A 16167-nucleotide genomic window follows, 5' to 3' on the forward strand; every position below is an offset into this window, starting at 1 on the left:
CATTGCCATAAGGGGTACATGGCAAAGATTTCGACTGTCGAAGTGCTGAATATATACATTGCATTCTTTTAACATCTACTGAAATAATTTGGTAATACCATGTTATGGAAGACAGAGTGTAACAGAAAACCAAGTACTGCTTCTTGAAAAAACCTTTGAATGGCAGTTTCTTCCTTGCTGTAACTAGGGGGCATAACAATGTACCTTTACGCAATATACCAATGGTTGTCTCCAATCTAAGAGGACAACCATTTAAATAGGAACAAACAACAAAGGTTACAATTGGGCATATGTATCACTTGTATGTGTTTTTTGTAATGTAAAATTAACACATTACATGAAAGTATTATATAAGTCCTTTAAAATCTGGGGTTTCTTTAGTTTTCAAGATGGTATTTTAGTGTTATGGAGATTAAAAACTGCTGGAGCTTATCTGCATACTGATTGATTCAGTTTTTCATCAAAATTGATGACTGAATTAGTGCAAAACTTCCACTATGTGCAAAATTTTCCGGTGTGTTGTAGTAGACAATACAATAGTCAGCTCTAGTTTTTCAGCTGAGTTTATTACCTATGCTGAACTCAGTTACCAAAACAAAGAAAAACACACATAAGAAAACTTTCAGACATTTCAAATAGCATTAATTTTGTATAAAATTTATTTATCTTAAACTTCCCTTTCTACCCTTCCCCCCTCGCTTTAGATTGCCAGAAATATGAAATATGCATCTGGTAATGTAATCCCAAATAAGAAGTATTGCTACTGTAAGAGAAATGTAAAAGTCAAACATACTCTATTTGTATGCATTTGACTATCAGCTTTCCGCTGCTTTCTATGTTTCATTTTATCGGTAGTAGGTATGTGTATCCACTCAAACTTTCAAATAATTTTATAAAAAGTTAGAAAAATATACTCAATATTTGTTGCATAACCTTCCTATATTCACCCTATCATACATGAATCTTACAAAATGCTTTAGAATCATCTATTAGCTGCAAAAATACCAACCACTGCACAGCACCTGCAAGAAAGGTCTTGGTGAGAACGTACAATCCCGTATTATGTGATCTTGAAGGTATTTTCTTCAGGTCTACAGCTATGCATTTTCACAAGGAAATCCAATAAATATTCAATACCATGTTTGTATGAGCATCCATGGACACATAAACCTTTCTTGATTTCATGCTAAATCCTGAAGAAGAGCTGGTGATGCGAGACGTAAATGACAAAGTCTGATCAACTAAGTACCATAGATGAACTCCATGTTTAATTGTCAGCAAGTTATCTTGCCACAAACTGATGGAGTGTCATTTAGAAAATTTTCCTTCAAGGCCAAAAAATGTTTCTGATAGCATTTAAAAAAAATAATCAAAGAATTATATTTGTGATCCAGTTAAGCAATGACATCATGGGTATCGCTGTTGGGTCTTTGGCATATAGTCAGCGGGGGCAGAGGCCTTCCATAGAAATCTGTGTAAGAAATGCCAGAGAAGAACAACACATTAATCTGTCATTTACCAGCTTCCTTGCATAAAGGGTGTTTAAATAAGGAAAATTCTTGCATAAAGAGTGTTTAAATAAGGGAAATTCTTGCATCCTTAATGAAAATTAGGTAGCCTACAAGTTTAGAGCTAATTCCTACAAGCAACTTTCAGACATAGTGGTAATTAATGTCTGGAGGTGTATTGGCCAAACCAGGTTTTAATCACATTTTGTTATACGTCCATCAGCAATTGCAAAATCAAGTGCAAAGGTGATCTGTAAACATCCCTAAACATAGGAAATGAGACAGCCAAAGTGTACAAATAACAACTGAAAAAATGAAGTACCGAAATTTGAATGTTGCCATAGTCAAGTCTGCATTGCAATTGAGTTTTAAGTGACGCTAAGCAGCATCCAAAATTTTGGGACCATTTATGCATGGCACCTATCTTGAAAGCCATACTAACTTTCTAAAAGAACTATATTAATACTTTTTAGATAAAAGGTGCAACATTTCCTTTTGTCAATAAAGGAGTTTAAAGTAGTAAAATTGCTTAAGACAAAGTTATTAAGTACACCAGAGGAGAATAACAAGTATTGTCAAACATCTGTAATTGATATAAAAGAAAAAAAAACAAACATGCAGACTGGTACATGCAAAGAATTTCACAAGCAAAATAATATCATGAAAGATGGTAAGAGGAAACAGGTAGAAATCAAGAAAAAAATAAAAGCAGCTTTTTGAAGCATTCAAATCTCGATTTTGTTTATACAGACAACCTCCTCCCCAACAAAGCCTTGATGGCCTGCCAACACAAAATTCAGCTTTAATAAATCATAATTTTCCAACAAAAATATATTCCACTTCTTCTACATATGCAATAACTTGTGTTAAAGTTGCATTCCTGAGCTAAAATTAACAAAAGCAAGCAAGTTGGATTACATTCCTGTAACAGTATGTGTACATGTCTGTAGGATCAAGGTTTTAATTATCCTTTTATTTAATCAGTAAAATAGTAACAATTTTATTGTTGTAAATCTTTTGATTTTAAGAGAGCTAATTGAGTGTTACAGCAGCATGTGAAAATCAACAGAACTGCAACAAATGTTTCTAGGGTAAATGAAAACCTGTACAATGGATGTTTTTATTAGTTGCTTAAGGTCTGGCAGAAGACTTTAGGACTAGCAGGCAATTTTACCTCCTATAATAAGAGAGGTTTATCATCCTTGAAAATGTGTCCTCCAATGACAATAAATAGACATTACCTAGTATTGTGCTAGAATCCTTAGCATAACCGGAAAAATTGCAGTCTTTAGTGAAAATAAGTGTATAATTAAAGATCTATATAATTGACACTACTGCCTGTTAACTCTGCCTAAACAGGCAACGTAATGTTCTCTGCTAAGAATGCCACACAAATGACTCAATATATATATACTAAATAGCCTGCTCACCAATACTTAAATTTTTCGTTTTGCACATTGAATCAAGACATATTTATGTCTCTGAGAACACCTAGCGTGAAAAACTGCCAGACCTTTGGAGGTTGTTTCCACCTAACACTACACTAGTTTTAGATATCTCATCAGCAAGGTCTACCACATATCTATGACACTTCCGAAAAAAAGCATTTTTAAGACAAAAACAAAGGAATAACTGCTATCCTAACTGACAATGACCTGTACTAGAATGCACGGGAATACTGAGAAACACCTGTTTTTGTGTTTCTCCATGGACTAGCAGAAATCAACGCTACAAAAAGTCAGATTCATTTTGAAGCTTAGGGGGATTGACTTACATTGAGGTGCTATCAAATGTTTCATTGATACACTCTTGGACACATACTTTGAGAGTACTCCTGAAAATAACCTCTATGTATAACCAAGGCTCCTCAAACTTTTAAAAGCAGACTGGTAAATACTTTTCTCTTTCCTTGCTTGTATGGACACTAACAATTTTACCTGGAATCCTGACAAAAGCATCTACTGGGCATCCTACTGAAACTGAGGGTTTTCAGCCTGGTCTACACAAAAGGTAAGAGCTCATTTGCCCCATATACAAAGTCTTTTCAGCCACTTGGCCAATAGCAGTTTGTCAAAGCAAACTGTTCAACAGAATTCAGTATTGCTATAGAAAACAGTGCACTTCAGAGAATCCAAAAAACCCACACTAAAGTCCCAGCTAAAGGAAATAAATAAAAAGAAAAAAAAAAATACTTCAAGCCTTCACTCGTGCCTTCAAGCCATTTAGATCAATTAATCATGAAACTAATTAGGAAACCAGGCCTTTTTAGTTCATGAATGTTGAATGCCTGAAAAACTTTTAAAACCACCTTTACAGTGAATTTTGGACAAAGACAGGGGAAAAACAAAAGAAAAAAAAACCAAAAACCCAACCCCTTGTTTATTTCTCCGCTGAAGGAACAGCCAAAAAGAACTTGGTTTTCAGAAAGGTGCAATTCAGGGACTATTCTGAAAAATGGATCAAAGGTAGGCTCCACTGGTCTTAGGGAAACTCGAAGGAGTTTCCAAGCAGTAGCAGGTTATCTGTCTGCAAAATATATAAAAACTCATTGAAAAACACTGTTGCACGACAGAAAATGGGCAAGGACACTTGGCAAGCTAAAATCAGTGCAAGATGGACTTGGCAGTGTTAGGTTAATGGTTGAACTCAGTGATCTTAAGGGTCCCTTCCAACCTAAATGACTCTGCAATTCTATGGCTCTCAAATGACCTGAGTGAAAACACAGCTGCTTTTAAGCAAAATAAGTAATTGATGCTCTTTGATATCAACTAAAGGTTTGACAATGCTGGACCATATGTTTGAAAAGCTTTTTTCATTTATAAATAGAATAGATGTTTCCTTGCTTTCTCAGGATTTTCTTTATCCGTATGTATCTTGTGAGTGTCTCAATTCCTATAAAAAACCAAATCTCAGCAAAGAGCAGGCAATGTCTTCAATTCAGCTGCAAAGTTCTGAGCACTCCCAAGTTTCCTCTGATCTCAATGGTTACATCTCAATTCAGGAGATTGTTCCCCTACCCATCTTTTCCATCATTAGATTCCAAAATAATTTAATTATTATCCTTATACAAATAGACTAAATTAACACAAATCTCAGGTTACTAACCTACATACCTGTGAGTAGGGAACCTAGCTTAAGCGTTTGGGTTTTTTTTCCTCTTTGTCCCACCCATGCTCTTGCTACAAAATGCAACACATCCCTTAGGCACAGATAAAAATTGAGCACCACCACTTCCCTTTCTTCCCCTCCCTACCTCTTCATCTGGCTTTTCTTTCTTGCCGCTTTCTCTCTATATGCCTTAAAAAAAGAAGAGCAAGATGTTTTTATGATTAAGATTACAAACTACATTTTATGCACATGAATTACGCTCCTGTGAAGAATAAATATCTAGGTTTTAGAGAGCTTAATTCCCCTTCAGGCATCTTTTGATTCTTTGGCAGAGAAGCTCCATGGTCTGTTGCTCTGGAACTTCAGCAGGTCCATCAACATGGTACTGGACTACAGGATAGTCGTACAATCAATTCAAGTCAGGGTTAAGCTCAAGGATCAGTACAGCCACACTGAGATCCTTTCTCTGTAAGTTCCTCAGTTAACAATGTCTTTGTTCAATTTGTATAAAGTGTTCTCATTGTTTTAGTTTTTTTAGCCTCCTCTCATATTATTCCAGATGCCTCCATATTCACTTGGCTTTTCAAAATTTGAAAAATAAAAGAAAAATTAATATATTATCTATAACTGAAAAAAAGGATGTAATATGAGCATATGAAAAACAATCTTCCATGGTCTTCCAAAAATAGAAAATAGTCATTATTGAAGGGAGAACTCAAGAACCTGCCTACCACACCTTGACATTTCCAGTTATTGAACTTATTTCTCCTATCGGTTTGTGAACTTTCAGGGACGCTGGCTCTTCAGGTAAAGCAGCGGATCCCAAGCTTTATCACTGACACCTCTCCTTGCAGCCCAATAACCTAGTTTTCAGTTGGAAGTCTCAGTGGTTCTGCAATCAAATTTATGTTGGGCTTTTCATCATAGCTGGGATTGCAGTCCCTCATTTGGAGCTGCTAACATAACGCACTTAATTCAGAGGTGCCCACATGTCTTTAGCTTTCCTTCTCACAAGAAAACACCCCCAAATCAATGACAAAAATCTTACAGGCTATGCTTTTAAAACCATATGGAAACAGTAGAAATTTTAGACCATCTCAAGAGGAAACACGGGGAGTCAGCTTAAACACAGCAGATTCACCGGGACATGGGCTATGGTTCACAGAACTACAAAAATAAATGGGGCCCCTTTGGGTTCAGTACTGTGAAGTGATTAGCACTTCAGACCAGATCATGAGATCAGTGTGGGAACAAACAGGCAGCTTAGTGCAGAACCAGCCTGGATGTGGAATTGCTGCTAAGGATGCCAAATTAATAAGCCCTGTTGGATCTCTGCAGTCCTGCTTGGGTCTTTCTGCAGCATCCTCTCTGCTGAGTACCTCAGACTTCTTCCAGTAACCCAACTCCTGTCCCCACTGTATGATGAACCGTCTGCATATGGACCATGGAAATATACTTTGAAACTTCCCTTTTGAATGCAATATGTGTTCAGACTCTTAAAGTAACTGGTCCTGTTACTCTCTGTTATATGGCACGTTATAATCTTTAGGTGTGTGCTGCTGCGCAAATAACTTCAGATCATTAATAGCTTCTGACACCCCATGCCACTTTATAAGGGAAGCTGAGAGAACTTAGTCTTTTTGGTGAAAAAAAAAAAAGAAATAAGACTTGAAAAATCAAAAAGATGCTTTCTACTAAGCAAAAGGGTTAGCTTTTGGTCAACAAAAATTGGCATTAAGAAATTAAAAAAGATGAAGAATTAAAGCAATGTAGAAGTGAATGAGCAATGGAGAATGCTTTTAAAAAGTACAACCCCCAAAATATTTTCAATTACCAGCATGATGTGTTTCACCAAGAGGCTCAAGTTTTCGAAGTCTATTAAGTTTGGGAGTTCCCCATCCGACTAAAGGAAAACAAAGACAGTCAAAACATGCCATGACTGCACTTGATTCTGATGAAATGTACAGAAGCCAGTTCTCTTTGGGAGAAATCAAAGCATTCAGAAATGCCAAGAGTATATAATTTATTGTATATATGATGAATAATGATGAAATTCTTTAAAAATAAACTGATTTACCCTTAAAAATATTGATATTTTTAACCACTTTTTCATCAGAGAATTCAGGTTTCTGACTCAAAATAATAACATCTTCCCCCAAGGAACATATACTGCTGAAAGGTCACGCCATGAAGTGGGAAACTGCATCAAAGACTTCCTAGAGAGTAAGGTTTAGTAGCAAGCATATGTCTGTGTGAAGACCATTACAGTTTCATCATTTAATGATGAAATATTTTAAAGGATTCAGTGAATATTTAAAGGATTAATAACTACAAATTGAGATGCTGATTGTTGTTTGTTAGTACACTTACCTGGTGGAAGAGCTGGTGGTGGTGTAGCAGTTTTGGGAACAGCGACCTCTGCATTAACAGGTTCTACTCTGTGGCCCCTTCTTAATTTCGGCTTTTTATTTTTTTTCTTACTGTTATCTATACCAAACAGAATTAATTCATTACATATCATATAGCTATATTCAGAGAATTATCTTAGATCATCTTCTAATACAGTTGTTGGGGTGAGATACATCAGCATTTTCAGTCCAAACTTATACATAAAATTATGCAAAATGTAAAATTTACACAACATTTTGCTATAGAAAATAAACCATAAGCATAAAATATATGCAAACTTTATGCTTTAATAAAGAAATTCAATTTAGCGTGATAGAAAGTGGACTACATATTTGATAATGATAAAAATGAACCTATTTTTGGCTATAGTATCAGTCACACCAACAAACACGCACTTTTTGGAAGCAAATTTTCCAATACAGTAACGTAATGGTGCATTCTTATCTTTTCATTAGATTAAATTGATGTGCGGCATCATGAAAAATAATACAGATGTGAAAAATAACATTGAATGACCCACTAAAAGGAAGCAGTTTTACCTGAGTCAAGGCATTCTGAGGCTTGCTGCTCATTCTCTTCTGCATGCTGCAAAAGCTGTGTAGTTGTAGAATTGCATGTTTCTAGTCTACTATCATTTGTGTTTTGGCTACTGCTACTTGATAAGCGCTGGGCATCCATTTGTTCCTGCTCTGTTTGCGATTTCAAGACAATTGTAGCCTTTTCAGTCTCCAACCTTTGCCTCTTCTTCTCCTTCTCCATTTGCTTTTCATTCTAACAAAAAGAATTTTTTTTAACAACTTCTAATGCTGTAAACTGACTAATAAGACAGGAAGGTTATTTTAAAAACAAAAATATTCCTAAATTATTTTTCATTCCCACATCTAGCATAGAAAATATTTTCAAATTGGTGAAGAACTTAAATTTCCAATATCCTGCTCAGAGGAAGGAAAAATAAATAAACAATAATTAAAAAAAAATATTAACAGCAAAAGAAATGATCTTTAGGGTTATAGCCTGTTTTCTTCCTTTCTTTTTGGTCATATGACAAAAAAATGCTAGCTATATAAACAACATCAGCAGTCCTGACCAAAAGGTTAGAAAACTCCTAATTTCTTCCTCTTCAATATATACATTTTCTTTTTTAATGTTTGTCCTGCTTTGGGCGAAACCAGAACTAATTCTGTTTTAGTGCTTTAACTGTTCAGTTAAGTCTCCTCTAACTAACGGCACATTCTGAAACAGCAGCACGTATTTCCAGACAGTGACTGCTTCTCGCAGTGATAAAGCCTGAGGTTTATAGTTCATACCAAGGAATGGGATGCAGAGAGGCCCTTGCTTGTACTTGTTCTTATAGTGACCAAGGTCACTGCTAAATCTTGTACTGCGTGTTGGGGTGCCGGGAGTGAAAAGGGTCGCACCTGCAGGGAGGAGCAAACTGGACAGGTGACCCAAACCTGACCAACAGAGTATTCCATCCCATAGACGTCATATTCAGTATAAAGATGAGAGATCACGAGGGTCTCTCTTCTTCAACGGCTGACATCTGAGGAGGACTCAAGTCTGTACTTCTGTCGTCGATCCTGATCCGTGCATCCCTGAATCCAGTGCCTGAGTCCAGCTCCTGCATCCTGTCCCTGTCTGCTGCCGAGTCCAGCCTGGGACTGCCCCAGTGCCAGCCCTGCAGTGTCGGTGGTGACGTATTGTCATCAGGGTGGGGGGAGTTGGGTTCGGTATTGGTTTTGTAACTATTTGTATATATTGTATATATTTAGTTATTTCCTAATTCTTATTATTATCTTTTCTTTTATTGTTATTGTTCCATTAAAGCTGTTTCAGTTTTCTTTTTCAAACTGTAAAGTCTCTCTCCCTTGTTTTCTCTCCTTTTCCCTTTTCAGAGGGGAGAGGGGTTAATAGAGAGCGTCTGTCATTTGTTAGTAGCTGGCCCAGCCTCAAACCATGACAATGTTTTACTTAAAACAAAATACACAGGCACAGAGCTTAAGTATCCAGAAAGTGCTACCATGATTTGGCCAAATACCACCTGTCTCATACAGACTCAATGACAGGCTGTTTCACAGGTTCTATATCACTAAATCACTGTCTCTGCAATACTTGCAGCTATACTCTTCTCTTCTTACTCTGCATGTTATTATAAAGTGTATGTAGCTGACTTTACAAGATATATGGATATAGGTGCTTTTGTCCTGGAGAGAAGCAAATGTTTGAATTACTTACTGGAAAAGACTCTGAGAACTTACATGGTCCTTGAGATTATGCTATCTCAAGTCAAATGAATAAAAAAAATATGTACAATAAATAAGAACTACCTGAACTCAGAAACACAGATTAAGGAAACTTTGTATATTAATATGCTTTTCATATTTCAAAGCTAAGAAAACTTTTCAATTGTCTCAGTTTTCAGCAGAAAACAGGTTATGCTCAGAAATATAGTTGAAGTAGTGAGGGAGATTTTATACGACTCACTACATTACTAAAACACTTTATCAGAAACTAACAGACCTTGAATATTTTCTATTACTGCATATCCAATAGTTTAATTATGAAGTGTGATCAGCCATCGGTTTACAATACCTTTATTTCACTGTGTCTACAAATTTTGTCCCCAAATCAATGATAGGGGATTTTTTTAACATGAAAGCATTGATTCAATGAACACAAAACAAGACTGCCAAGACATAAAAAAAATAATTAAAGCTGTGCATATAGACTTAGAACAATTCTTTTAAATGAACCATTTTTCTCATTACCTCTCAGACATTTGTTAGTGGTAGGTCTAAAACGATCCAGATTTCCACATATTCTCATACCTCAGAGATTACAGTAGATATAGGCTGGAAAGGGTTTTCAGAGTTCCCAGGTTCAGGGTCTTCCTCATCAGGTACACTTCTTCCTTCTTGTCTTTCCCTTTGTTGTTGGGTTTATGTTGTTGTTGTTTTAGTGGTTCGGGGTTTGGTTTTTATTTTTGGTAGGAGGAAGGGGGAAGAGAGGGAGACGAACAAAGAGTTATGAAGAAGCCAAGCCAACAATTTTACATAACAGAGAACACTTACTGGGTCATCTAATTCATCCTCCAATTTATCCCAGCTGATTTTTACCTCTCTCTCTGGTTTTCTATTTGGAACAAGACAATTGCTACTAACATTGTGGAGGAAGTGCACTCTGAGTAAACATTCAGGGAAGCAAATCTGGACAAAAAGTAGTATGGAGAATTATTAAAACACAGAATGAAACCGAATTGTACTTGAAACAAGATTAACCTGTTTCTTACAGTAAGAAATCGATTTGATGCAAAATGAGAGTTAATGCCGTCTCTCATACCTGAGACAAGCCCTCAGCTACAGCTAAAGCCAGCATAAGTTACTAGTTAGCCTTCCTCTAAGACACAAGAAGTTTAGCAAAACTTTTAAGCCTTTAATCCAATCCAGACCCAACCAATTCTTTAAGTGAACAAATACAATCAAGATGCCAACCTAATGATTCTATGATTCTAAGGATCACTGCACGGGAACAGAATATATGAAAAAGGCCCATATCATCAGACAGTCTCTCTGGGACACGTTTCAAAGTCAGTCCTCCTCGCTACACGTCTCAACATGGCATAAACCCAACACAATGGTCAGAGGGTTTTGTCCGTGCAGAGGCATCTGGCAGACTAACAGCATATGAATGTTTTAATAAGTTTGTGAATTATGTATGAAGACTGTGACAAATTCCAGGTATTTAAAATGTGCCTAGGTAATTTACTTGCTGAAATAAACCAAATCAACAAGAGTACAAGCCAAGACACTTCACAGTAGCTTCACAGTTACTTCTCACAGTAACCAAGACGCAAATCTCTGCACGTATAGGGCAGATGGGTGGGACAGGGGTGCTCAGCAAATTTTTTAAGAATGCCCCAGTAAAATGATTCACATCAGTCTCTATTAGGAACCATGGTGGGCTACTGATGACCACAAAGGGCTTTGTTGAAGGGAAGTAATAAATCACTTGTCCTGCTTCTCCACCCTGCATCATCTTAAGTCTCTCCATGCCTCACCTTCTGGATACCCTGAAGTTTATTAAGCATGGTGTTAAATAAAGTTTCACATCTGGTCTTTGATATTCACATATGGGTTACAAAGTCTAACTTAATAAATGTTTATTTTAGAACACACATGAAGGTAATTTAAGATAAAATGGCAGGATTTATTTCTTAGGTTAGCCTCCTGTGAAATTACATTAGCAGGGCCACATTTATTCCACAACTACCTTGCAATTCTCATTAACGGTACAATTCCAGCATAGAGCAAATAAAATAAAGGGGATGAACCAGGCAAAAACTAGTAGGTCTTAAAAGAAAGGCTCTAGCATTCAGGTCCATACTTTTAATATGGAGACTCTTGGCTTGTAAGCTTTAAATCCTTGATAGCTTCATTCCCACAAGGTCTATATACAGGAATGAATCGAGTATCTTAGAGAAAGGGAGGAAGGGGAGGTAGAAGAAATTACAGAGAGAATACCTTTCTTCTCGTATCCTTCTCACTCGCTCAGCTCGTTCTAGTTTCTTTTGTTCTTCATATGCTTTTTGTTCTGTAGTGTCTCTTTGGATGCGCTCATTTAAGGCATCAAAATCTTTTGCTATGATATGTAGAAGCCAATATAAACCTTTTTTTATTGATTTATCAATTTTTTTCCCACAGCCCATGATAGCTGAGCAAGGTTCCTGTAAATTTAAGGAGGGGAAAATTATTTGCAATGCAGATCACTTTCCTTGACTGAAAACAGGAAATCAGCCAAACAAATACTATTTACCATGAAGCTTGCAAAACCCTGAGAGGTATGGGAAATAAGTTTGCATTTAGGTATTCTATAAATTTAGGTGCTTTTTTTGCCAAGATACAAGTCACATCAGTTCTACCGTATTCTATTATTTCCAATCCCATTTCAAAAAGACTAGAATGCTACACTGAAAAACATGCTTGCATGTCTATCTCTAGACTTATATATACACAGCTATTACATATACACCTGCTATGTATACATGTATATTTACACACTTGTTTCTGGAAACATCCATATCTATGCATCTGTACAGAAATATAATTTATCAAGCTCAAATATGTATGTTCTATTTTGCTGCTGGTTTATAAATAGTCCATATTATATTTATATAGTAAAATAAGAAAGATCAGATGTAGATGTAAGAGAATCAGCTTAGCTTCAGTTCACAAAAGAAATGTTTGACTTGTTCATCAGCACCTGTTGGCTAAATAAAATCCAGTGTGAATTTGTCAGAAAAACTGCGAAACTAATTCAATTTTTTAGACCAGAACAGGTATTGCAGATAGGGGAGAAGCAAATTATTATGCATCTTGATTGGAGTAAAACTTTTGTCATGATATTCTCATCAGCAAGCAAGAGAAACATGATCTAGGCAAATCTGCTGGAAGATGGGTACAAAACCCATTGCCATATTAGTTTTGAATACTTTAGCTTGGATGCCACAATTCAAGGAAGTGGATTGAATGGAAGGAATCAAGAGGAGCACAGTGAGAAAAGTCAGACAAAATTGCTTATGAAGAGACATCTGGTAAGAAAACATTGAAGGAACATGAGTGGTTCTTGAGATAAAAAAAGCTTCAAGGAGATATGATGCCTTCAAAAACATAAAGCATAACTGCAAATAGGAAAAGAATAATTTGCTTTTTATGTTCATTGTCAGATCGACAAGTATAACGGGCTTTAATTGCAACAAGAGAGATATGGCTTGATTCTAGCTTAAATATGAAAAAGGAGTAGATGACCTCTAAAGATCTCTTCAGAACTGTTTTTCAGAATGTTTTGGAGCACTGTATTTAAACCGTTGAATAATAACTGAATAGATGCAGCTATGTATTTTACATGAAGAAATGATACACTGATTGTGTTCAGGATTTGCGTTCATGAATGAAGGAAGATTAAAAAAGACTAACTCTCCAATGTCAATGCCTAAAAAATTCTCTGTTATCTCTTCATTTGATAAGCATTTAAATAGCGCCATAGTCAGATACGGTATGTACAATTTCCAACAGAAAAAAGTAATTCTGACCTGTTATGTCCCCCCAGAGTGCCAAATACTAGTTTTAATACATTCTTAGTTTGTCTAAATTAATGTACAAATATGAGGGTTGTTCACTATCGAACACTACAATACTCTCTAACAGAACCTAATCAGGGAGAAGATGTATAGGCAATAATACCTTGTTTCTCTGTGAAAACTAAGATAAAACAATAGACAGCACTGGGGTGATTTTCTCCTCGGTTTGCACCAAGATTATTGTTGCTGTAGTTCAGTTATAAAATATAGAAATTTAGAAATACAGAATATACAAACATATTAAAGAAGAAAAAGAGGAAGGTCCTTCTCACTTTGGAGGAGACAAACAACTCCTTCCATTTGCTTTAATACTTTGTGGGGAAATTTAAAGACCCAGAAGAAAACTAACTGAAAGATTAAGAACAAACAAAAAGTTTTTGGTCCTTGCCTAATTTTATTTAAAGCCTGTTTCACAATGCCCCTGTTTAAATTCACCCCATGAGTCATTATATTGAAATAATTTGGGACCATGTTTACCTTTAATGAGCCTAGTAAAGAAGCTGCCTATTTGAGTATGTAAGACTTCCAGTTGCTTTCAGCTAAAATGACTTGGAGTATGTGATTTAGTTTCTTTGTTGATTACATCCAAGATATAAATGGAGAAAAGGAACAGCATTTTGCTGGAACATGACATAAACTAAGTAATCCTATAGTATTGGAAAAATACATTAGAATCTTTCAGGTCTTTTAAATTTATAATGCTTTGCAAGAAAATATTTTTGTCACAGGATTCCATTGGAAAAAAGGGTGAACTTGCAATTTTTATTTTTATGATTGCTACATATGCATAGTGTGAAGTCTAATGACTGAAGAAAAGCACTGAGAGTCATGACATAATGAACATAGTTATGCTCTCCTGTAACTCAGCTTTCTAGAGAAAATAATAGCAATGTTAATTACCCTATGAATTTCTCAACTCTCCCTAGGAAATTAAAAGTATTTTTTAAATTTAAATTAAAATCCAAATACCAGCTAGAACGGTTTTGCAAAATTGTCTTCTAATTTTGGCTAGTAAGAGCATAACTCTCATTATATTTTAAAATGTTTCTTATTGCACTTAGAAAAAGATTATAAGAGTAAAGCCCACAAATAGTTAACTAACAAATTGGTTGATTAAAACAAAGGCTTAAAGAAAACTTCAGGGATTACTTTGTATTAGTTATCTGAAATATTGAGCAATATTAAGTAGCTTTCATACAGATTTATGGTTTTGGCTCTCCACCCTCTTTTTTTTTTCATGATTTTTTTTTTTTTTTTTAAACACAACTGTGAATATTACATCAGAAATGTAGTTATTTTAGGACAAATATTAACTAGCAACTAGCTCTAACAGTGTTCTTTGGTGACTACTGTGCTGGGAATTAGATGTCCTAGGAATTAGATTAAGTTCTTACTGTTTGCCAGATGGTGACTCAGACTAAATGATGGTTTTAGTGATGAATAGAAATGAGACAAACATCATATCCGAACAGTGATCCTTCCTGACTGTCAACATAGGCAAATTCCATTTCTTGCTTCTTTTTAAAAAGGTGGAATACTAAACTTGCTGTCCAATTAAACAAGTTTTAAACTTGTCAGTAACTAATTATTCTTACATGGTTTCAGAATGGACCAGCAGGTACACTTTGAGGATCCCTGTTATAAAGATTTCTTCAACAGATCCAGAAGCAGAATGTCAAGGTGAACAGTAGAATTGCGTGCAGAACAGATATACGTACTGTATCTCTGCTGGGATTGCAAGGTTTTAGTTTCAGTTTTACACTACGCAGCACAACCTCCTACCTTATTGCAGGCTTTACATATACATTAGAAAATGAAGCATCTTAAAATATACTTACAATTTGACATAGACACTTGTGTTCATTGACAAGCTTTTCCAGAGATAAGGACTCGATTACATCTGCTTCTGACAGAGCCCCTTCTCTGTCCTGCTTATTTGCCAGCCTAAAGAAAAGATCAAAATAAACACTTAGCACTGTGACACGAGAGAGATTCTCAGATCTCCAAAATCTAAGTTTTTGAAAAAAGTAGGAGTAAGAAGGAGGAGAAAGTAAAGAGAAAATGCCTTGTTTAAGCTTTAATTCTTAATTGTTCTTTCTACTCAATAAACATGTTAGTCCATGCACTATTTTCAGCAGATACTAACATTAAATGATTACTAAGGTGCTTTGTAATTGTTTAATAATTATCAATAGACAAAGCAATTATATTTTACAGCTAAGAGGATGGATGTAAAAGACCGTACCATTCTACAGCTAAAGCTACACAGCACAATCTGTTAGACTCTACTGATCAAAGTTCAGAACCTTGCAACTTCCCAAACCATGCACATTTCCCCACATAATACTGCTTCATGATCATCTTGAGTCTGCCTACTATCCAGAATTTCTCTCTGATGCCAAACAATTTGATATGTAATGTTTTGAATCTGCTCTTTGGAAGTAAAACTCCAGGCTCAGAAGGAGGAACTTGCATGAACGGCTCTAACAAATGTGTCTTATTATTAAATACAGGGAAGACAAAAAAAAAAGTGCATGAAACACATAGCTTACAACAGTATTTTGTAAGCTGAAGTGCCATCATTGTCTTATTTCTTAGAGATATGGTAGCAAAGAGGACTCTAGAAGATAAACAGCTTGTACTTTGGATTAATGATAATCCTTGCTGGGGAGGAACAATGGTAAGAATTCACTCCATAGTTAGCAGAACTTGTCAGCATTGCAGTTTGATCTAAGACCTTATTCCTTCCTGTTTTCCAGAATCGCAGTATGAGAGCCTCAATTCATAGTTATTTTACTCCCAAGAGTGTTTTTAGCTTCAAAGAGCTGTTAAAAAAAAAGAAGCTGTGTTGCATCTACAGCTCAAAAAAAACCATTCCTTGTCACCATTAACCTCATGCACTATGATTCATTATCTAATCTTTCTTTTCAAGAAGAGTTCATGAAGAAGACTATAGAAAGACAGCTTCTCAAATGTCCATTCTCTCTCAATCTTCATCAGTCTTAA

General features: G+C 35.7%; 1 protein-coding gene across 3 annotated transcripts in view; it reads right to left on the reverse strand.

Moving 5' to 3' along the window:
- Positions 1-547: 547 nt before the first annotated feature.
- Positions 548-16167, reverse strand: part of ARL13B (ARF like GTPase 13B) — a 43826-nt gene continuing 28206 nt past the window's right edge. For 2 of the 3 annotated variants that reach the window (XM_009951851.2, XM_086478008.1), the window contains exons 4-10: positions 15000-15105; positions 11546-11748; positions 9854-9950; positions 7565-7796; positions 6987-7103; positions 6451-6519; positions 548-1471 (exon numbers count right to left, since the gene is read on the reverse strand). In XM_009951851.2, the coding sequence (XP_009950153.1) occupies positions 1395-1471; positions 6451-6519; positions 6987-7103; positions 7565-7796; positions 9854-9950; positions 11546-11748; positions 15000-15105 (901 nt within the window). In that variant the 3' untranslated portion in view covers positions 548-1394. Of the gene's footprint in view, positions 1472-4761; positions 4806-6450; positions 6520-6986; positions 7104-7564; positions 7797-9853; positions 9951-11545; positions 11749-14999; positions 15106-16167 lie in introns of all 3 variants that reach the window. The other variant, XM_086478013.1, reaches the window with a different exon arrangement.

Source organism: Leptosomus discolor, chromosome 1 (assembly GCF_034619465.1).
Source record: "Leptosomus discolor isolate bLepDis1 chromosome 1, bLepDis1.hap2, whole genome shotgun sequence".
Taxonomy (NCBI): Eukaryota; Metazoa; Chordata; class Aves; order Leptosomiformes; family Leptosomidae; genus Leptosomus; species Leptosomus discolor.